The sequence below is a fragment of the Humulus lupulus genome, chromosome 9, assembly GCF_963169125.1.
Source record: "Humulus lupulus chromosome 9, drHumLupu1.1, whole genome shotgun sequence".
NCBI lineage: Eukaryota > Viridiplantae > Streptophyta > Magnoliopsida > Rosales > Cannabaceae > Humulus > Humulus lupulus.
In genome coordinates, this window is record NC_084801.1 from 160,572,484 (window position 1) to 160,596,939 (window position 24,456).

The following is a 24,456-nucleotide window of genomic DNA, read 5'->3' on the forward strand; positions in this document are numbered from 1 at the left end:
CCCACCATTTGAAGGGAAATCCGACCCATACAGTTACTTAAGTACGTTTAACACTATTATGAGAGCAAGTAATGTGGGCAAAGAGCTCAGATGCATGCTGTTTCTAACTTCGCTTACAGGACCAGCAAAAACTGGTTTGAAAAATATAAGAGGCAATCAATTACTTCTTGGGATCAGTTGTCGAGAGATTTCTAGAAGAAATTTAGAGCCATGATCGGAATAAGGCCCGAGGCGTCTGCCTTGACCAATTTCCGGCAACAACCAAATGAAACGTTGAGGAGCTACCTTACAAGATTCAATCTGGAAGTCGCTCGAGCTCGTGATGTAGACGACAGTGGCCATTTAATGGCCGTCCGAGCTGGGGTAATGCCTGGAAGTCCCCTATGGGAAGTTATGCAGAGGAAGCCTGTGAGGTCCATAACCGAGTTTAATCAACGAGCTCAAAGGTTTGTCAATGTAGAGGAGGCGAGGTCAACGTTGAATATGGCCTCTCAGCCCATAACTACAGCCCATAACTACAACGACAAACGTAAACTCGACCTCGGCGGACCCATCAGCCTCGAAACCCCTTGCAGAAAACCCTTCCAAAAGAAAGAAGAATGAAGGAAGTAACCCCGGAAGGGGGAAAGAAGAATAAAGGGGAAAGGTATTTCTCTGTGTACAAGGTGTACACTGAGCTCAACGAGTCTCGGGAGAATATTTACCTGGCTAATGAAAACTAGGTCCCTTTCAGACGTCAAGACCCCATGAGAAACCAAAAATCCAAGAGAGACTCCAGTAAATACTGCAGATTTCATAGAGATACTGGACACACTACTGATGAATGCAGGCAGCTAAAGGATGAGATCGAAGATCTGATCTCGAAAGGATACTTTAGGCAATATGTAAGGAACCAGAACAATAATCAGGCTTCTACCAGCTAGAAGACAGCTGCGCTACCGCCTGCCCAAAACAGCAATTCCCGAGCAAGGGAAGACGAGAGACCCCCTCCGATTGACGGAGAAGATGTTGTAACCATCTCAGGCGGAACTCATCTTGCAGGAATGGGCAAGAATGCCCAAAAGAGATACGTGAATGAGCTAAAAACTGGCGACGGGTCCCCTTATGAACCCGAACCCAAAGCTGCGAAATACCAAAAGGTTGAATCTCATCATATAACCTTTACTGAGGACGATGCGTCCCATGTCCAATTTCCTCACAACGACCCACTAGTCATCACTCTTCAGCTCGCGAACAAGAGGGTTCACCGAGTTCTTATTCATAATGGGAGCTCTGTGAACATCCTCTATAAGGCCACCTTAGAGATGATGGGACTCGCGCTTCGTGACCTAAAGGCATGTGCAACGATGTTGTACGGCTTTTCAGGAGAAGTTATTTCCTATATGGGGTCCATCGAACTCCCTGTGACCTTGGGAGACTTCCCAGTCTCAACAACCAAGATGATGGAATTCGTAGTAGTGGACCTGCCATCGGCCTACAATGTGCTGCTCGGGAGACCCGCCCTAGTAGGGCTGGGGGCAGTTTCGTCTGTGAGGCATTTGGCCATCAAGTTCCCGATTTCTAGTGGCATCAGGACACTGAAGGGAGACCAGCTAGCAGGAAGGGAATGCTGTAGCATTTCCATTAGAGGAAAGAAGCCGACGAGTGCACAAACGCTCGTCATAATTCAGAATAAGGACGGGACAATTCTCAAAATAGACGAAGAAATCAATCCAAGAATAGAGGAAAGAGCTGACCTTGAACCATTGGAAGAGCTCGAAGAGGTCAGGCTCGGAGAAGCAGATCCCCCGAAGACAGTAAAGGTAGGAAAAAACCTTCCCGAAGAAGCGAAATAGCAATTAATTTGCTTTTTGAAAAAGAACCAGGATGTTTTCGCATGGTCGCATTCGGACATGATTGGGATAAGTCTGAATGTAGTGATACACGCATTGAATATCGACAAAAGCTTCCCTCCGAAGCAACAAAAGTGAAGACTACTGGATGACGACAGGAAGAAGGCCCAAAAAGAGGAAGTCGACAGGTTGAAAGCAAACTGATTCATCTGGGATGCCTTTTACCCCGATTGGGTAGCCAACCCGGTGTTAGTCTCGAAGCCTAACAGAACATGGCAGACTTGTATCGATTACTCGGACCTCAATAAAGTCTGTCCTAAAGACTATTTCCCCTTACCTCGGATCAACCAACTCGTAGATGCCACGGCAGGGCATGGACTTATGTCATTCATGGATGCCTATTCTGGATATAACCAGATTGCCATGCATGCCCCTGACCAAGAGCATACGAGCTTTGTAACAGATAAAGGGTTGTATTGCTACAACGTCATGCCATTCGGACTCAAGAATGCTGGAGCCACTTACCAGCGGCTCGTAAACATGATGTTCTCCGAGAAAATAGGTAATAACATGGAAGTTTATGTTGAAGATATGTTAGTTAAATCTCAACATAACAATAACCATGTGGACGACCTCGAAGAATGCTTCGCCGTGTTATGGAGATATAACATGAAGCTCAACCCCCAGAAGTGCTCTTTCGGGGTGTCTTCGGGAAAATTCCTAGGCTTCATTGTAAATTCCCGGGGAATAAAAGCAAATCCAGACAAGATCCAGGCTCTGATTGATATGCCCTCACCTCAAAAGCATAAGGATGTCCAAAGTTTGACTGGCAGGATGGCGGCACTAAGTAGATTTATCTCAAAATCTACTGACCGTTGTCTTCCATTTTTCAACCTTTTGAGGGGAGGCAAGAGCTCAAGAAGCACCTCGCGGAACCCCCCATCTTTTCAAAACCCATCACGGGAGAAGTTCTATACCTATACCTTGCTACAACTGAGCATGCCATTAGCACGGTACTCGTACAAGAAGAATAGAAAGTGCAAAGGCCTGTATATTATGTTAGTAAAAGATTACTGGGAGCAGAAATGAGATACCCCTTGATGGAAAAGTTAGCTCTCAGCCTAATCCACTCATCTCGAAAGCTCCGACCTTATTTCTAGGCGCACCCTATCCATGTACTGACCGATCAACCACTAAGACAAGTCTTGTCCAAGCCAGAAGCCTCGGGTCGATTGCTCAAATGGGCCGTTGAACTCGGATAGTTCAAGATCACTTATCATCCAAGGATGACCATAAGAGGACAGGCTCTGGCAGACTTCATAGTGGAATGTACTGGAGTGTCCAACGATGAAGTTATAGCCCCGGCCCGCGAGCTATGGAAACTTTATGTTGACGGGTCTTCCAATGAAAATGGATCGGGAGCAGGTGTGATTCTGATCACCCCAGCAGGAAGTCGATTTCACTCTGCTTTGAGATTTGACTTCGAAGCATCGAATAACGAAGCCGAATGTGAGGTTCTACTGGCAGGACTTCGTATAGCTAAGGAACTCAAAGCCCAAGCGATACATTGCTATAGTGACTCTCAGCAGGTGGTTAATCAAATTTTAGGGGAGTACCAGGCTCGTGGTACGAGAATGGCTGCGTATTTAGAAAAGGCAAGAACAACGCTGGAGCATTTCGAGTTCTATACGATAGAACAGGTCCCCCGAGAATAGAACTCGAATGCAGATGGCTTAGCCAGGCTTGCTACCTCTATCGAGGTCGACGAACTGAATGTTGTGCCGATCGAACATCTCACAACGCCTAGTATTATTGAGCCCGAGCAGGAAGATGTTTGCATGATCAATTCTGAGCCAACCTGGATGACTCCGATAGTTGAATACCTTGAGATCGACATTCTCCCAGAAGAATGGACCAAGGCTCAAAAACTGATGTATCAGATCCCAGGTTTACCATTATAGATGGAAATCTGTATAGAAGAGGATATTCCATGTCGCTACTTCGATGTGTGACTCCACCCGAGGCTAAGAAATTCTAGAGGAAATTCACAAAGGATTATGTGGAGACCATACTGGGGGGCATAACCTATCCAAGAAGATCATACGTCAGGGGTACTTCTGGCCTACCATCAAAGTAGATTCGTTCGACTACGTCAAGAAGTGTGACAAGTGCCAACGGTTCGCCACAATCCCTCGAGCTCCACCCTCCAAGCTAACTATGATGACCTCCCCATGGCCATTTGCGGTCTGGGGAATCGACCTCATAGGCTCATTGTCGACTGGCAAAGCCGGAGTGAAATACGCAGTAGTTGCCGTAGATTACTTCACGAAGTGGACCGAAGTCGAACCTTTGGCAACAATCACCTCGAAGAAAGTCCTTGACTTCGTAGTGAAAAACATCACATGCTAATATGGGATGCCAAGGAAGATTGTGTCTGATAACGGTACTCAATTCGACAGTGATCTGTTCACCAACTTTTGCGAAAAAAATGGGATAATAAAGAGCTTCTCGTTTGTGGCCCATCCCCAAGCAAATGGCCAGGTCAAAGCTGTAAATAAAACCCTAAAGAGTTCGCTAAAGAAAAAGTTGGAAGAAGCTAAAGGAAAATGGCCCGAAGAATTGCCCCAAGTTCTATGGGCATATAGAACCACGGCCCGTACTTCAACAGGACATACCCCATTTTCTCTGGCATACGGTTGCGAGGTTATGTTGCAAATTGAGGTTGAAATTCCCACAATTCAAGCCCTGGCTTATGACCAAGCCTCGAACCAATCCCAGCTCGAAGTAAGTCTGGACTTGATTGAAGAAAGAAGGAACGAAGCACAGCTAAAAAATGTTGCATACCAATAGCGAGCTACCCGGTATTTCAACAAAAGAGTTCAAGATAGAAAATTCGGGGTAGGAGATTTGGTGTTGAGGCGTGTATTTTTGGCGACACGGGATCCCACGGCTGGCGTACTCTGGCCAAATTGGGAAGGACCTTACCAGTTCGAATCAGTCATCCGACCCAGCGTATATAAGATGGCAGGTTGAATGGAATTTTGGTACCATGAGCATGGAATGGCGAACATCTACGACCTTACTATCAATAGTGTAGGAATGGTGTCGCCTATAACCATGCTTGTTTGTCTGTACTATTTCCTATTACTAAATTATTCGAATAAAGTTTGATTTCGTTTTAAATGCTGTATTTTTTGCAATCTCTCTTAATTAAATAACCTATGGTCACACTCATAGGATATTAAGGGGGCATTAGTGGTACGTATACCACTAGCTTGTAAAAATAAAATAGCATATACGAAAAAAAACTACAAGTGTTTGGATATAACCAAATGCACGAGCTAAGATAGTTTGGATATAACCAAACTATCAAAAACATACAAGTGTTTGGACGTAACCAAATGCACGAGCTAAGAAAGTTTGGACATAACCATATTATCAAAAGATAAAAATGTTTGGATGTAACCAAATATGCGGAATAGATTAAAAATATAAGTGTATGCATTACAAACCGAACACGACCTTAATAGGTTTGCAACAAACCAACTAAAACTAATCGACAGTAAGTTGGAACATAAACCCACTTCGCGATAAGTCGAGATCGAGGCTTGAGTATCCTATAAAATGATAGTTTTGACCCCATAACCTCGGGGAGCTACCCGAGGACGAGGAAAAGTAACTAAAAAAAAGCAGGATACAACTAAACCATTTGCATTACACAACATATAAGTACTTTTGGGTGCATGGTAAAAGTAATCCTCGACCTTGACAAATAACGAGATCGGATATTTCGAGCAAACTGTGCATGAATGCATTGAACCTCGAGCCTAAATCCACCATATGTTTGTATGAATAAACAAGCATATAGGACACTTTAATATAAAATGAACGAAATATTTCGACCTAAGAAATGTAAAGCAATTATATTAAAATAAAGTAAAAAATGGTATCTCAAATATCATAAGTCTGAGCTCGAAAATAGCTCGTAAAAAGGCAGCTCTTTCAAGAGCAATAGAATTGTCTTGGCCCCGGGGGCATAAAAAGTAAAAAATCAAACACAGACTATTACAAGAAATTCAGAGGGATGCAGCCCCAAAGCAAGATTTAAGAAGGAGGAGCATTCTCCTTGGCCTTCTCAACATCAGCATCCTCCCTGGCTCCTTCTGCCTCATCCCGAGTAGCCTCCTCCTCATCAAGCTGAGCTTGCCATTTAGCCATAAGTTTTGCCTCAAGGGGGCCTAAGAAGCTGGTGTTGAGGTCGAAATTATTGGCCTAGATTCTATACATGGCCAGATCGACTGCTCGATTCCTCTTCTCCTTAAACTCTTCAAGAAGACGAGCCTTTTCACCATCCATGATCTCGAAAGTGGAGGCCTTCTCTTCTTCAAGCTTGGAATTGATCTTCTCAAGCTCTGCGACCCGAGCATTTACTTTCTCAAGCTCCGCAAGCCAGGGATTCAGCTCTTCAAGCTCGAATGTCTTAGCCTTTAGCTGCTCAGCTTCTGCCTCCATCTTTGCCTTTGTGGCCTTGAGCTCGTCACTGAGCTTGAGTTGGAGATCCTTTGACTCCTGAGCAAAAGACATGCTCGAATGGATCTCATTGTTCAACTTATAGTTAAGTTAAGCAGAGACAACAAGAGTCTGGCATACAAAGAAATAAAATTAGAATATGAACCAAGTATAAATACAGCTAGTAGTGAGATGAGAAAGATTACCGCAGCAGTGAGCTCGATGCTCTTCTCATAAAGAGTGTTGCAGTCTCGAGCATTATTCAAGAACTGCCAGTGAGGGGCATTGAAGCTGCCAAAGCTCTGGCCCACCCGAGACAAAACGTCCGAGCCTAGCGTAGCCCCATGAGGTCCGGCTGCGTTGTCGATCACATACTCATCGACGTGAGTAGAAATCGAAAGCAGCTATGTTCTTGATGTTGAGGGTTTCTTTGGAGGTGAGCCAAGCGTGGGGTTGACCAGGATCGCAGGAGGAGCGGGAGGCAAGGTCGCAGAAGATGTCTCGGCCTGAGGAGGTGGACTCAGAACTGGGCTTGAAGCAGCTGGATCCAGAGGAGGAGGCATCTTCTCGGTCCTCTTAAGGACCTTAGCAGGTCAGTCTGTTTTCCGTGACCCCCTCGGGCGCTTACTCCTTTGAGCTCCGCTGCTGGCTAGTACGTTGTCAAGGTCGGAGTCCATATCACCTGCACATTCACATCGCATTATGAGATATCCCAAAAAAAAAATAAGTTAGCATGATGCAGTCAGAGAAGGAATGAAAAGACAAGTGGAGAGAAACCTAACTGGAACTCTCCCCCGAGCTCGTGCTCGGTGACCACGTAATTCCCCCATCTTCAGAAGAGGCGGGGGGAGTACCTTCCCTATAAGTGGAAGTCAACCTCAAAAGGTCTCTATAGTCATTAGTCCCATATTGAACGACTATTCCATCCCATACCTCATTCAGACTATACATGGTGTCATATTTCCCGAGCTAACTATCGAATCTATGTACCCTCGCATCTACCCAAGACCATACATAGAAGTGGTTCCTATCGCCCTCACATAGTATTATTCTATCAGGTATATGCTTTAGTAATGAGAGAGACCACAAATCTGAGCTAAGGATGACTATACCTCTGTCACTCGAGCTCGAGGCTTCATCGTTGGCCTCATTCCCCGATTACGGACTCCTGTGACGCCGAGCTGGAGATGGAGGCCTTGCATCTCTCCTCGGTGGAAGGTTACTGGTTGGAAGGGTCACGAGCTCCCACTAGTCATACTTTTTATTGGATCAGTCAAATGTGGACTGATCCTTCTCCAAGAGGCTGCATGCCCAGAGTTTGTCTTCGTGCAGGAGATAAGATAGGGACCTCCTGCCACAAGGGAGTTGGAGCAAAGCCTCTTTGTGCTCTCTCATCTCCTTGGTGGGAGTAGGACGATGAAAGTTGGCTGGAAAAATAAACACATTTTAACTAAGCACGAGCCTAAACAAAATTTGAGCACAAAAAAGAAAAGTTTGGGATACTTACGAATTCGCCTGAACGAAGAGTATCGCGATGGAGCTAGGCCATCTGTCCAGAAGAAGGCCTTCTTGAAGTCCGAAGGATGATTGGGAAGATCCCCGAAGATCTTCATCTCCTTGGGATAGCTCGAAAGGTAATAGAAGCCATCTCCTCCCCGAGTTTGGTAGGGATTGCTTTTCAGACAGAAGAGATATAAGATCTCTTCAGGCGAAGGTCCTTCCCACTTCAGCTCATGGTAAAGCGACCTCAGGGCGGGCAGAACCCTGTAAGAATTGGTATTGAGCTGGAAGGGAGCCAGCCCAACAAAATCCAAGAAGCCTTTAAAAAAGGACTTCAAAGGCAGAAAAGCTCCAGCCTTCATGAGCTCCGGGCTCCAAGCTGCATACCTCAGCTTACTGTCAAGATTCCCATCTCCCGGAGCGCGACAACTTCGCTCGTGGGAGGACAGAGCTCGACACCTCAGCGAGCCCGAAAATCCTATACCGTGTAGGGCCAAAATGTCAGTAATCTGCCCTAGCGATGAGATCGAGCTCCAATAGTGCTCGGCCTCGAAGAATTCCCTTCGACCTCATCTATCTGACGTTGAAAGTGATCTTGAATATCCTCTTGCTCACACCTTAGTTCGTGCTCTCGGTTCAAGCGCTGGTTCCGAGTGAAAGGAGACTTCGGGCTCGAAGTTGCGGGTGAATAAGGAATCGCAAGCTTGGCCCCCCACCACTTTCCCGAGTTCTGTGGCATCTAACAAGAAAGCAAAAGGGTAAGGGCCAAGCGAACAGGAAATAATGAGATAAATAGAAGACCTAAGCTAGAATGATCGAGGCCACAAGGCGAGCTTCAGAGCGTGCATTCCACCGAAAGAAAGGAAGGTGGACATGTTATTGGAAATCCTAATATATCAGGGGAAAAAGGTGGCAGTTACTCAAAAAGTGATATTTTTGGGAATCGTGCATTCTTTAAAAAAAAAACCCTGATTTTGTACCCAATATCTTGGTGTGCAAGATATGTCACCCAAAATTCAAAAACTCAGTGAAAGAACCATATTTGGGTCTTTTACGCATGAACCGAGTTTGGAACCAATAATGTTAGAACTTAAATCTAATATTTATCAGCCGAAACATTCTAGTGTGTTAAATTAATGAATGGACGAACAATATCCTAGTGCTAAACTAGTGCCCAAGGTGCATCAGAAGCATAAACGTGCACGAAAAGATAAAGTTTGAACACGGATATAAGGGGTTGAGAACAGATACTTACACAATGTAGCTGGTGGGTACTGAGAAATTGAAGACCGAAGGAGTGGTTGTAAAGACGATCCCATGGACTCGAACAAGCCAACGTTGTTTTGTTTTCTTGGTTTCGATAACATGCAAGAACTGGGGCAAATTCGAATTCTGGTTTTTGTTCTTTTTCCTCTGAAAACACAAGGTGAAAGTGAAGTGGGGAAGACGATGGGGATGTATTTATAGGCCCCTGGGAATGTCAAAGGCCGAGCTGATCTGAGCCGTTGGCTAGATTTCGTATCTGATCCGACAGTCAGGGAAAAATGATATGATGGTACCATAAAGAATGGCAGGCGGATAGACGTGGGCAGGTTTCCAAGGTACTCAAGTACTTTGAGTGATCAATACTCGTTCGATGCGTATCCACACTCGAGTATATTTGATGGTACGATTCCCAATGGAAGTAGTTCAAAAGTTTCCTTCTCATAGGATTCGAATTAATACTTTTGAGGGGGCAAACTGTTACACCCAGATTTCGAGACCAGAGATTATGACCTCGAAAGCTAGACTCGTCAAGTATGAGCTCAAGATATATGAAATACATGTTTATGGTCCAGTTGTAAAACCTCCGAAGTAAGATGGCAATCTCGAAGACATGTAACCTCGAGATTCTTTCTAGGCTCAAAAGGGCATAGCATCGGGATACATTCGTTATCGAGTGCCTCTAGATTGAGTAGTCCGAGCTTAAAGAGTGCAAGCTCGAAATGTGACAGCCTCAATGGTATTTATCTACTCCGAGCAGGTCTTGGAATAAGATGGCCAATTCGTAACAAGTCCGTAAGCCTTGACTGACACGATGCTGGTTGCTGACCTCGGAGATTTGATGAGTCATCTGATATAACGCATTCTGTACGTTTAAATATATTTATTGTTGTAACATCCCAACATTAAAGGGATATTAACAAGTTTGTTATCCGTTTCCAGGTCTTTAGGGGACGTTTCCTTGTATATAGGAGTTACATCATTTAATATAATTACTTGAATTTATATGCAGAGTATCTTCCCGAAATATGTGGGAATTAACTCTGCAACCTCTCTATAAATAGAGAGGTCATGAACACTTGTAGGGGACCACCTGATATCTTGAGAGAGGACTCTTGGTAATTCATCTCTGAAAGATTTCCAGAATACTCCAAGTCTTAATAACATAGACTCGTGGACTAGGCAGATTTAACTGTTGAACCACGTAAAAACCTTATTGTACCACTATACTATTCATTCGCACCATAGTTCATATTGTTTAATTGCTCTACGTTTTAAGTTGACGAAAAATGGCGTCAACATCTTTCTATGTATTTTATAAATAGTAAAAGTAATATATGTGTTAGGTTTTATGTCCAATCTTTTATTGCATTATTGCCAATGGTATAATGTCATTTTTAGATTTCTCATAAGATTTATCTCATCCTTCCATGATAAAGAATAATAATCACTTGAATACATTTTTGTAAAATATATTTGTGCATCAATGTTAAATCTTCCAAATGAATAGTTGGGATGTGAACTATCCATTTTTGTAATTTTTGTGAATCAAAGATCCAAATAAATAAGTATGTTAGTGACTCGTGATCCTTCCTACTTGTTACCTATTGTTACATCACACTTTAATCCATCTTTATTTCTAATCTTTAAATGTCAAAAACAACAAAAATATCACTTGTTCTATTTTCCTCATATTATTTATTTCTTAAACTTTATTTATTGATTAACTTTATTTCTTTGCCTCCTTGTGGAATCGACCGCCCGATCTATACTACGACTACCACTAAGTGGAAGTCACGTTTGGGCCTTAAACACTACTATAGCCCTTGGATATCCCAGAGTGAAAGTGGGAAGACATCACAATGTATTTTGTGGTAGGAGTGCCCAGGATGGTGGGTCAACACGATTCAGTGTGGGTTATAGTGGACAGATACACCAAATCAGCTCACTTTCTACCAGTGAAGACGACTTATACAGTTGACCAGTATGCAAAGCTATATGTGAGAGAGATAGTACGTCTTCATGGAGCTCTGAGGTCGATCGTGTCAGATCGGGACCCCACATTTACTTCCAAGTTTTTGGGAAGTTTGTAGAAAGCGATGGGCACACAGATAAAGTTTAGTACAACTTATCATCCTTAGACTGATGGTCAATCTGCGAGGACTATCTAGATATTAGAGGACATGCTGAGAGCATGTGTATTGGACTTTGAGGGGTCCTAGAGTAAATATTTGCCTATGATAGAGGTTTCTTACAACAACAGCTACCAGGCGACTTTAGGATTGGATCCTTATGAGATGATGTATGGTAGGAAATGAAAATCACCTATTCATTGGGATGAGATGGGTGAACGTAGATACTTGGGTCCTGAGGCAGTTCAGAGGACCAATGAGGCTATCAAGAAGATCAGAGCTCAGATGCTTGCGTCACAGAGTACACAGAAGAGTTATGCAGATCCGAAGCGCAGGAACGTGGAGTTATAGGTGGGAGACTATGTCTTCCTTAGAGTCTCACCACTGAAGGGGTGAGGAGGTTCGGGGAGAAGGGCAAGTTGAGCCTTAGTTTGTAGGACCTTTTGAGATCCTGGAAAGAATCGGTCAGGTGGCCTAAAGATTGGCCTTACCTCCGACATTGTCGAGCGTGCACAATGTGTTCCATATTTTGATGTTGTGGAAGTATGTATCTGATGAGACTCATGTACTAAGCTATGAAGATCAAGAGCTGCAGCCAGACTTGTCCTTTGAGGAGCAGCCGGTCCAGATATTAAACAGGAAGGACAAGGTCCTAAGGAATAAAACCATACCTCTAGTTAAGGTATTATGGAGGAACAACAAGGTCGAGGAGGCAACCTGGGAGTTGGAATCAATCATGCGGGACCAGTATCCCGAGTTGTTCAAGTAAAATTTCGAGGACAAAATTCCTGTAAGGAGAGGATAATTGTAACGCTCCAAATTCTCTAATATGGCTTAGTGCCTGGATTAGGGGGCCGAGAGGCAATAATTGAATTAATTGAGTGCTTATGCATTATGAGCATGTTATTATGTGAATTTTATTATGACATGATTATGCTTGCATGTTTAGGTGTATTAAATATGCATGTGGGCCCATTTCTTATTAGAAAGAAAATTTTCATAATTTTGACTCATTAAGGGTATAATTGTAAATATGTGTGATATATGATTGCGACCACATTATTATGTGGATATATTTGAGTTACCCGGCACGAGGCTATCCTAGGGAGCTAGTTAGCAGAAAAGTCACAACGGGGTAAAATACCCGGCTCGGGGTGAGCTTAGGTGTATTTTGGTAATTTGGTAAGGCGTCGGGAATTATTGAGTAACGGGAACTAATTAGTGAGCATTGGTTTGATAGATTATATGGGATAGTATGAGATAATTTGAGGTTAGCGAGAATTATGCCAACTGACTAAACTACCCTTGAGAGTAACCTTTAGGGGTAATGGGGCAAGGGGCATTATGGTATTTTGACCACATGGGTCAATTGACTAGGCCAGCAGCTAGGTACCTAGCTCATTCACGTTCAAGTCACTCCACTTTGGTTTTGGGAGCAATTTAGGAAAGAGCTCACTCAAGACACTCCAAGGCAAGGTTAAACATAGATTTTGGTGGAAACTAAAGGCAATCTTAGTGGAGTGGTAGCTTGGGTCACGATCAGCGCTCCGGGTCATTCCACTACATGCACGAAGATCGATGTAAGAAAAATGCACCTGATACGTGAAATGTATGATTGGGGCTTGGCCCAACTATTAATGTAATATGATTGGGGCTTGGCCCATTTGTTAAATGTAATGTGAATAGGGCTCGGGCCCAGCTAATGAGCATGATTATAATTGTGCTTGTGCATATCTGCTTAGTATATTGTAGTCCATTATATCTGCATGTATGAAGAATGTATTATGTGGATGTTTGTTCTGGCTAGGAAGCTCAATTTATTAACTATGAATTTTTCGGTTGTAGCTGATTAAAGCTTGACCTGCTAGTCAAGGGTATATCTGGTTAAAATGGGGCTCGACTTATAAGTCGAGGGTTTCCAAAGCTTGACTTATATGTCGAGGGTTTGTAAGGCTCAACTTATAAGCAGTGATTGGCGTTATGCGCATTGAGTGCTGGCCGTTTTGGCTAGGCCACCCCGAGAGTGCCTTATGCACTTGACTGGGTCATATGCCATATGAATAAATGGGACTGCAACACGCACTTGTGTGACCCTATGGTCACTTATCTGTGCAGTGTGTATGCTTGGTTCCAGTTATTACTGTTAAGCATGCTGTTATATTCTATGAACTATCTGAATATGTTTTCTTGCTGAGTCTTTTGGCTCACGGGTGCTTTGTGGTGCAAATAAGGGTAAGGAGAAGCTTGGCCAGCCATGAGTTGGAGAGCGATAGTGGTGATGTGTACATAAGTAGTCTGCTCGACCGCCACGGCTGAGATATCACAGGGGAGCTAGGGTTGAACCATTTTTTGCCGCTTAGGCCGTCTTATTTAGTAATTTCTGAGTTATAACCAACTTTTAAACTTGTATTTTGGGATCTCATGTAAAGACTAAAGTTTTTGTTCAATGGAAAGGTTTATGTCTACAAGATGGATTGCTATGAATCATTTGGAAGCTCTAAAAAGTACTGCATCCTTTTTTACATGGACTAACAATCAAGATGGAGCTGCTCGTATTTACTCCAAGATAGACCATGCTTTTATAAATGAGGAATGGTTGGATGGATTTCCTAAAACTTCAGCTGTGTATAATTGGGAAACAGTTTCAGACCATTGCTCGTGTACCATTTCTGTTATGCCAGTAGAGAATATGGGTATAAAGCTTTTCCGGTTCTACAATTTCTGGACTGAACATGTAAACTTTAAGCAGTTGGTTTTAGACAATTGGAGACAGCCGATGAAGGGGACAGGATTGAAGTCTATTTTTTTTTAAGACAATGAGACTAAAGCATAAATTAAAGAGATTCAACATGGACTGTATTGGAGATATAGGAGTCCATTTTCAAAAAGCCAAGGACCAATTTCAGGAAGCTTTATTTCTTGCTCAACACCATCCTAGCAATCTTATGTTTCAAGACAATGTTAAGATTACAGCTGAAAATTTTAGAATTCAAGAGCAAAGATATCACAGTTTTTTGACTCAAAGAAGTAAGATAAATTGGCTGAGACAAGGTGATATGAATACTGCCTTTTTTCATGCATGTTTGAAGAAGCGTAAGGAGGCTAATAGAATAGCAACTTTCATAAATGAGCAAGGAAGGGTGGTGGATACTTACTTTGAAGTTGTTTCTCATTTTCTGAATCATTTTAGAGATATAATGGGGAGTCCCAGTTTTGCTTCCAAGGTGTTAAACAAACAGTGTGTTGATATGGGGTTAAAGCTTTCTTTAGATCAACAACTACTGTTATTGAAACCATTCACGCATAAGGAAATCAGAGCTGCCATGTTCAGTATTTCTAGCATCAAAACTCCGGGCCCAGATGGTTATGGTTCAGCATTCTTTAAGGTGATGTGGCAAGACATAGGTGATGAAGTTTGTAGAGCTATAGGTCAATTTTTTGAGACAGACTTCATACCAGAAGAGTTACTGAATACTTCATTGTCCTTGATCCCTAAAGTTGACAATCCTATTCGGGCAGTGGATTACAGGGCTATTGCATGTTGCTCTACAATTTATAAATGTGTTTCAAAATTACTTTGTTCTCGATTAGCCAAAGTCCTCCCTGTTTTAGTTCATACTAATTAGGGAGCTTTTATACAAGGAAGATCTATAGCCCACAATGTCCTAATTTGTCAAGATATTATTAAGAATTATAGAAGATCGTCCACATCATCAAGGTGTGCAATTAAAATTGATATAAGCAAAGCCTATGATACAATAGATTGGAGGTTTATTGAGGAGCTTCTAAAGGCCTTATGTTTCCCAACAAGATTCATTGGCTGGATTATGACTTGTTTGAGCAATACTTCTTATTCATTAATCTTGAATGGAAGGGTTCAAGGCAGGTTTAAAGGTGAGAAGGGTCTTTGCCAAGGGGATCCAATTTCCCCACTGTTATTTGTTCTAGTCATGGAATATCTAACCCGAAGCCTCCATCTAGCAGCTCAAAATTCAGCCTTCAGGTATCATCCTATGTGCAAGAATCTCAAGCTCATTAGCTTATGTTTTGCTGATGACTTATTGCTATTTTGTAAAGGGTCTCTGTCATCAGTAAAAATTATTAAGAGCGTGATTGGGGAGTTTAGTTCTGTGACAGGGCTTCAAATTAATGAGAGCAAGTCTCAGGTCTTCTTTGGGGGAGTTTTAGCTGCTGAAAAAATGCAAATGTCTGCTGAATTGAATCTGTCAGAGGGATCATTTCCACTTAAATACCTTGGTGTCCCTATGAGACCTACCAAATGGAAGCATGAAGATTATGATATCATCATTCAAAAAATCAAAATGAGATTACACACTTGGGCAAGTAGGCACCTGTCATTTGCTGGCAGAATGCAACTGATTCATTTGGTTCTTTTTGGGCTGAGGAACTATTGGATGAGTATTTTTGTTCTTCCTCAAAGCATAATAAAGGAAGTTGAGAGGCTCTGTCGTGGTTTTCTATGGGGAGTTAATGGCAATAGATGCAAGATTCATATGGCTTCAAGGGAAAAGGTCTGTCTTCCTAAGGCTTATGGGGGGCTCGGCTTAAAAAATGGACAGATTTGGAATTATGCTATATTGGCTAAGTATATATGGGCGATCTCTGAGAAGCATGACCTGCTGTGGGTAAAATGGATAAATTCAATTTATCTGAAAGGCTCAGACTTCTGGTCCTATAGGCTGCCTCCAGATACCAGCTGGTACTGGAGGAAATTATGCAAACTGAGAGGCAAATTCAGTAGGGAAGATATTAAGGCTGCTGGTTTAACTAGGAAATTTCACTCCTCTATCTTATACAATAGTTCTCTGTGCCATCAACAGGTTGGCTACTACAAAGCAGTTTGGTGTAGATTATCTCTGCCTAAGCACAGATTCCTGTTATGGCAAGTTGTCAATGCGCAGCTGCTTACTTGTGATAACATGCTTCGGTTCAGAGTGCCTCTTGACTCTTTACTGTGCCCGGTTTGTGGTAGTTTTGATGAGAGTCATTCCCATTTGTTCTTTGAATGTACTCTGTCAAAACAGGTGTTGGATCAAATTTTTGAGGGGACGGCATTCAGTACTTGGCCTTATGAGTTTGATAGATGGAGGATCTGGCTTTCTAGCATAAATAATGGCTTCCTTTTTCATATATCTATCATGATATTAGCAGCTGTAGTATATAGCATCTGGAGGAATCGTAATGGTTGTATTTTTGACAATTACTCTAGGTCTGCTACTAGTATAACTACTGAAGTAAAATCTTTAATTCATCATCGGCTTAACATTGTTAGTAAGAAGAAGCTATCTTCCCAGGAGCAAAGAGTGTTATCACATTTTGCTATGTAATTGTTGGTTGAGCTAAGCTGTTGGTGTCCTGAATTGTTTGTATTTAGAATGTTATGTTAGTTTAGGTGAGGCTTGCTGTTCTTAGCCTCCGGTTGCTGTTCTGTTGGACTGGTGTTTGTAATCTTTTGCTTGTTTGATTAATGAAGTAAATCCCTTCTTCTTGATCAAAAAAAAAAAAAAAGGTTTATGTCTTAACCAAAATTTTTAATACTTGAACCCTTAGTGGCTTAATCACTTGTTTTAGTCTAAATAACTCGTTTAGCGAGTCCCGCACTAATTTTAAACTCACTTGGTAACAGACTCTAATTAGGAGGGCGTTACACTATTATTGGCATATAAATTTCAAATAAATAAACAATATTATATATACAAGAATGATATAAACATATTAAATGAAAAATTAAACCCCAACATTGTTTATGATTTTTAAATATATATATATAATATGATAACCTTTTTAAAATAATTTTTTTAATAAAAATTTAGATTATGTATTATATATTATTATAATGATATTTTATAATATTTAAATTTATATTAATATAAGTATTAAATATCTAGTTTTGTATCAAATATTATTATAATATTTGAATTCATATTAATATATCTAGTAAAAAATTTGGATTATATAATATTATCATAATAATATTTTATAACATTTAAATTTATATTAATATAATTATTAAATATATAGTTTTGTATTATATATTATTATAATAATAGTATTTTGTAATATTTGAATTTATATTAATATAATTATTATATATAACCATATATTAAATTATCATCCCTATTCATGAAGGAAACAACAGAGAAGAATGAACAACATAATTGTAATATTAATGATCCTTTCCATGTGTTGACTAATGAATAATAGCTAAGTCCATATAGAGATACAAATTGTGAAACATTATTTTTCATTCATAGATACATAATTTTATTAACTGAATGAGGTAAGAAATCCTGGAAAAAAAATTGATACCACGTTTTCTATAAATTAAAACAATGTTGTTTAAAAAATAGTGACAAACACGGCTACCAAAGGAGAACAAATGCTTGTCTGTGTTTATATATATATACTAGATATAAGCATAGAACAATATAAACACGTTTGTTTAGTTTTATTTATAGAATTTATTAATTATTTTTATTAAATTTATATTAATATCATATAAATTTTAAATAAATATTCTATTTTAATTAAATAATTTATTTATTTTTGTTTAAGTTTATATTTGTTCTAATTTTTTAATTGAGGATTGACAACAAGATATTATATATTATATGTTTAATGTTGTATATTTTAAATTAAGTTTCTTGCTAGTTTTTTTAAAAAATCAATTTGTTACTAATGACAGTAAATTATATTATATGTTTAATATGATATTATTCAAATAAATGAGTCTAAGTTTAATTAAATTTTATTTAAGTTATAAAACGTATGATTTTATTATTTTTAAATAATTATCATTGTAAATTATCTAAAAAATATCATATTTTAATTTGTTTAATTATTTATTATCTTTAAATAACTATCATTGTAAAATATCTCAAAAATATCATATTTTAATTTGCTTAATTATTTATTATTTTTAAATAATTATCATTGTAAAATATCTCAAAAATATCATATTTTAATTTTTTTAATAATTTATTTTATTTTATTTAAGTTTAAGTGTTTACAAACTACCGTTAAATATATAAATATTTTGTTAAATATAAGAATATTCTGTTAAAGTTAACATTAAAAAAATAAAAAACCGTTAAAACCAATAATTTTTGTTATCTACATACTTATTATCTAGAAGAGATATTTACATGGCTACATGACATATATATAAAAGAAATTAATAATATAAATAAAATAAGAATAAAAAAAGGCATAATGTATGTAGACATTAATATATATGCATCAACTATTTTTAATTTCTAATGTATCTCACAATGTCTTTTGGTGAATTTGATAACAAAAAGAGCTCAAACCATTTAATAAAAAATAAACTATTACACAAATTTAGAAGATAAAAAAAAATGATGTATGCTTTTAATTTTTTAAAATAAATATGATTTTATTATTTAAATTATCATAAAATATCTTAAAAATATTAATTTTCAATTAATTAATTAATTAATGTTTGTTTAACTTTATATTTGTTCTAATTTTTGAATTTGACAGTGACAACAAAAGATTGTATATTATATATTTAATATAATATTAAATTTAGGTTTAATTAAATTTTATTCAAGTTATAAAATATATAATTTTATTATTTTTAAATAATCATTATTGTAAAATATCTCAAAAATATCTTATTTTAATTTGTTTAATTATTTAAGTTTAAGTCATATTTACAATCTACAGTAAAATATAAAAATATTCTATTAAAATTAACATAAAAAAATAAAAAACCGCGAAAATAAAAAATTTCTATTATCTATATATAAATATAATTGTACATGTTGGGTTAGACCCATACACCACTTTGACAAAGAAGAGTTGCCATCACCATCATGCCAGTCAAGCATTAGTTTACTTAACAAATAATTAAAATATGGCTTTATTTCAATAAAATATAAAAATATAAAAATCTTTTTCCACATAATTAACTTAAATTAGGAAAAAGCTATTATTTATACAAAATCTAAAAAAAAATCTATATTTATGAAAACAAATAAAAAAATCCCACATAATTTCCACTAAATTAATTTGCACAAATGGGACTGATCTGTCAATTTGAAGTCCATTTCAATGGATCCTCTTATAATGGGGAGCAGATTGGACTCAGAATAATCTCAACTCAGTCCATCACCTAATCTTTGTAACTTTCAAGTCTCTTATGCTTATCCCAATGCCCTGATCTATCCCCAAAAATAAAGGAAAAAATATATATAAAATTTAAAACAAATCTGTAAAATCTCAGACACATAATTAGAAAGATCTCGAACCATATATAATTAGATCTGATAAATCTAACACATAATCTCATATTAATTTGTAGTGAATAATTTTGTTGCAACTAACATATCTTTGCTGGATATTGTACCAGAGAGGCATAGACTTTGTTGGGTATTTAAAATGGGAGGAAAATCTGGCTGTGGTCCTTTCCAAATTTATCTTAGCTACACTGATAATTAAATAAAGCATATTCTGCCCAAAAAATCATATATGTTGTTGATTATAATCCAATAGTACATGACTCAGCTGCTATGTCAGAACCCTCTCCCAAAATCTGTCTTTGCAAATGCCTCTCTGCCACTCCCTATTCCCTACACATAAACACCTAATTTATGTGTTAAACTTAAGATTTTCAGAGAATATATGTAGCTGTTCTAGATTTGGTTTTCAGAAAAGGAAAGGAAAAACCATATCTAAATTAATCTTTGTTTAGATTTTGGTAATATATCATCATCTAAATTAATTTTTGTAGTATACTGTAGTGAATCCTACAATAAGATCATATAAGATATACTTCAATAATTGTGGCAGATCCTACGATAACATCTTATGAAATACACTTCAAAAGAAAATTAAGATTTGAGAGTCACATGATAAATCTTCTAATCACTATAGTATAACCAATAAGAGTCAATAGTCGTAATGGCAGCACAATGTCATAAGCACTATTTTTATTTTAGATTACTTAACTGAAAAAAAAAATATTAATGTTTAGTGACAATCTTTTAGTCATGAAATGATATTTTTGTAACTTAATGTTACAAAAAAAAATTTACTTGTGAGTTTCACTAATATAATTTTAATTACAACTTATTATATATAATATGACAAAAAAAATTATGAGTAACAAATTACATATTTTTTACTATTATTTTTAGTAATGACTTTTTATAGTATATAATAAATATATATAATGAAATTTATTGTTTGGTCATAGCTAGTGTTTACTTAGATGTATACATATATATTAACTAAAAACGACTCGTTATAAGTTACTTATATTCATATATATATATATAGCTTTTACAATGGTATCTTGGAGAGAAATGACCAATTCAAGTTTTAAACCAATAATGAACACAATTAAAATAAGACTTAAAATAACTTTTTAAGAGACAGGTTATACTATATTTGATATGATAAATTCATAGGGGTTGGAAGCCAACTATGAATGGTGCTTAGTTTAGTTTAGTTTAGTCCTAGTTGAGGAAATGGAAAGAAGACAGATTTACAACTCATCGCATATATATATGGTGCGGTAATGTTTGAACATTGACAGATTCCAAGTGTATAAAGATATATATATATATATATATATATGTATATGAAAGAGAACTTTGTTAAGGGAGTTCGACTTCCCAAGTAGTTCCATTGAGCTGTCCCTTGACCTCATGGGAATATATTAATATAATACCTATATAAACAGTTGCACTAGCGTGTATATATATATATATATATCTATACTCTACACATATATAGGCCAGTGGGAGAAAGAAAAAAAAGAAAAGAAGAGATCTTTAGTTTTTCTAAAATAATGTACATGACCAGACATGTCAAATTTTATACTTCCCACGTGAATTCTGCTGTGTAGAGTGTATGGTTGGATAGCAATATTTTGTATTGTGTGACTTTTTCTCTTTTGAAATGGAAGCTTAGTCTTTTCCATATTAATTAATACAACTTTTTATTAGTATATATACTTCATTATATAACTTTAGAAGCTAAGTAATATTAGTTTATATAACTTCACCTTCGCGGAGCCAACATAGTGGGAAAGAACTCTCATTTTTTTAGTATTATTATTTAAAATTTCTTATCCACAAAATTAATTAATTAATTAATTAACATCCAAAAATTAATAAATTAAAGTAAAAACAAAAAACCTCCCCTTAACAATTTGTAATTATATATAAAGTTGCCCCTTTAATGAAAGTTTGGCTAGCTATGTCCCTACCCAACCTTTATTATTATTATTATTATTATTATTATAACTTAAACTTTTGAATAAAAATAAAAATAAAAATAATGAAGTTCCCTAAAAATGAAAGAATTAGTCAATATTAGCCGTGTAAAAATAATTACCCACAGTGATTTCATGTTGAAAAGTGTTATAATTTCATAACATGCATGAATTAATAATAATTTTTTTCTTTCTAAGAAAATAGCTGGAGAGAGATAAAAACAAATTTGAAAATATGGTAGTTTAGTAGATTTTTATAGTGCATGAAAAACGACAGAGGCGAAAATATGAAAAAGTTGAAAATGGGTAAGTGAAGAACTAGTCCTTGTAAAACAATAAGAGTACAATCCTTATTCTCGTAGTTTGAACCAAAATTATCCAAAAATATATATGTTGTTTTGGTAAAAAATTTATTTTTGAATTTTTTAAACACAAAAATAGAAATATAATTTTATTTCTTTATTTTTAGAAAATAAAAATATGTTTGGTAACTATTTTTGTTTTTTATTTTAAAAAACAAAAAATAATAAACGTGTTTGATAATTTTTATTTTTGTTTAACAATATAAATTGTTGATTTGAAGAAGAGAGAAAAAAAAAAGTAGAAAACGATTTAAAAAAATTTTGAAAGTGAAAAAATTTTATTTTGCAAAATTGAATGAATTTCAATTAAAATTTTAAAAAATAATAAATAAAATAAAGTTTCCAAACACATTTTATGTTTAATTATGAAATTTTTAATTAATTAAATAAAAAACTATTTTTTTAAGTGTTTCCAAACAATACCAAAAGTCACTTTTTCCTACTTAAAAAATAACAAGTTTTCTTTAAATCAATAAGCAATTTTTGAGAGAATAAACTAATATTGATGTAGTAACTTATTTAATTTAATTTATTTTATATTTCCTAAAGAAAGTTTTTTGAATCAAAATATTGATTCAATTATATATAAATATATACTCAATTTAAATATGTATTCTACAAAAAAATAGTTACAATATAATTTGTGATTAAAAATATATTATCATATTTATGTCGTCACCGACTAAAAAATGTAATCATAAAAATTATAATTTGTTATGATTAAATGTATTTTTTAATTACAACAAATTTTATTATTTTATAATAAATTAAGATTAAAATTATATTAGTGATGGTTATGTATTAAATATTACTTTTTAATCCTAAAATATAGTAGCATTTAGTAAAAGAAAAACTATACAATGATAAAAAAGTTATGACTAAATGGTAAAAATAATTAGTTTCTATATATTTGAATATTTTTTGGTTCAACCCTTTAAAAGGGATGCATAGGTACATTCTTTTTCCATTGTCGCTTGCATTTATAATCTCAAATTTTTTAATATCACAATGTTAGTTGTAGTTATTTAGAACATTATGCATATTTTTATAAAATTTTAAATTATTTAGATCGTAAAAATCAGAATTTAAATATTTGTTGTGCACACATGTTAAAAAAAGCAGACACACGTTTAAATATTGATTTAGCATTCTAAATAATTAGTTTTTTTTTTTTTAAAATCCAAATAACTACAATTAACAATATCATATAAAAAAAATTGAATTATATCTTTTACGGTGCAAAATAAAAAAAATGTACAGATGCATCTTTTCAGAAATTGCATCGTAGAATTACCATTTCTATTATTTCAAAAATAGTGTGTTTACTGAATATTGAATATAGTACACCTGTCGGCAGGTAAAGCAAACAAAAGAAAAAAAGAAAGTTGAAAACACAATAACGTTGTCAGATGGGTCAGTTTTGTTTTCTTTGGTATAAAAAATGAGAACTACTTTTGAGTTTTAAGAAGAGGTAGCATATACCAAAGGTTAATAAAACCCTACATAGTTTTCTCATACTAGGTCGTTGTCCACACGTATTTTCTTGGCTGCATTAATCGACTTTTCCCTTGGACTTTCTTTTGAAGAGTTCTTTATCTTAGCTTAGCTTTGATTTTCGTGGAATATTCATAGGGTCAAAACCAAACAACTCTTGTATTAAGAGTTCTCCAAGGATTATATTGACCATGACAGCTTTGACAGTACCATTTATATTAGCCTCCTCTCTCTTTGGAATATCTTCATATTTAATTCAAATTAAAATTAAAGTGGGCTTTATTAGTTAGTGGGTGGCTAGCTAATGCTTACTATTCAAGCAAACTCCTTTGCACTTGCCCATATATAAAAGGGTATTCCATTAGCAGAGGCAGATAATGAATGATATTTTTGTCTAATTATTATTGACTTGCATTAAATTGTTGGGTTGAAAAGAGAAAAAAGTTTGGTGATGCACAAATTTATGTACCAATTAAAAGTCATTGTAAGAGAGATAGTTTGCTTGTAAACCTATGGCTCTTTCTGAGTTATTCTATGTAGTTGACATATTAGGCATTGAATGTGAATATTTACAATAATTCAAATCACTTGGAATCTTACACACGTATTGTAAATTTGTAGGTGTTTGATTTGAGTAGGAGCACCATCCAACCAATAGATATATTATTTAATATGAAAGTTCTAATTAGGAAAGTATTAAGTGAAAAGTGAAAACTTTCGATTGATTAGAGATGAATTTGCCCTAGGCATTATATATAGAAGTCAGACGATATAAGTTAATTAGGCATGTATATGACACTTTTTATATTTATTTATAATAAATGTTTCAATTTTAGATATTATTATATTATATAATATGATATTTATTAGGATGTTAAATTTGTATAAAAAAATATATTCAGTGAACATGTACCTATCATTGTACATTAAATTAACACACATTTTAAAGATTTCTTTAAGAAAAAATCACTACTTAGAAGGTCTAATATATATTTGACATGTATGTCTTCATGAATCAGTAAAAGAAGTTGAATATTCATCTTCCAATACTATGTAAAAATGCTTTTAAAAAAATACTATATAAAAATGACTGTGTCGAG

General features: G+C 36.2%; 1 protein-coding gene across 1 annotated transcript; it reads left to right on the top strand.

Moving 5' to 3' along the window:
• Nucleotides 1–14,052: 14,052 nt before the first annotated feature.
• On the top strand, nucleotides 14,053–16,584 carry LOC133800235 (uncharacterized). Its single transcript, XM_062238188.1, has 2 exons — nucleotides 14,053–14,776; nucleotides 15,314–16,584. The coding sequence occupies exons 1-2, from the start codon at nucleotides 14,053–14,055 to the stop codon at nucleotides 16,582–16,584; spliced, it is 1,995 nt and encodes a 664-aa protein (XP_062094172.1).
• The last annotated feature ends 7,872 nt before the right edge of the window (nucleotides 16,585–24,456 follow it).

What these genes read in the sequence shown, in the direction of transcription:
- LOC133800235 (XM_062238188.1), top strand. Translation starts at nt 14,053, where the DNA reads ATGAGACTAAAGCATAAATTAAAGAGATTCAACATGGACTGTATTGGA. An exon ending in GGATTACAGGGCTATTGCAT is followed by an intron (nt 14,777 to 15,313) that starts GTTGCTCTACAA and finishes TATTTTGTAAAG; the next exon opens with GGTCTCTGTCATCAGTAAAA.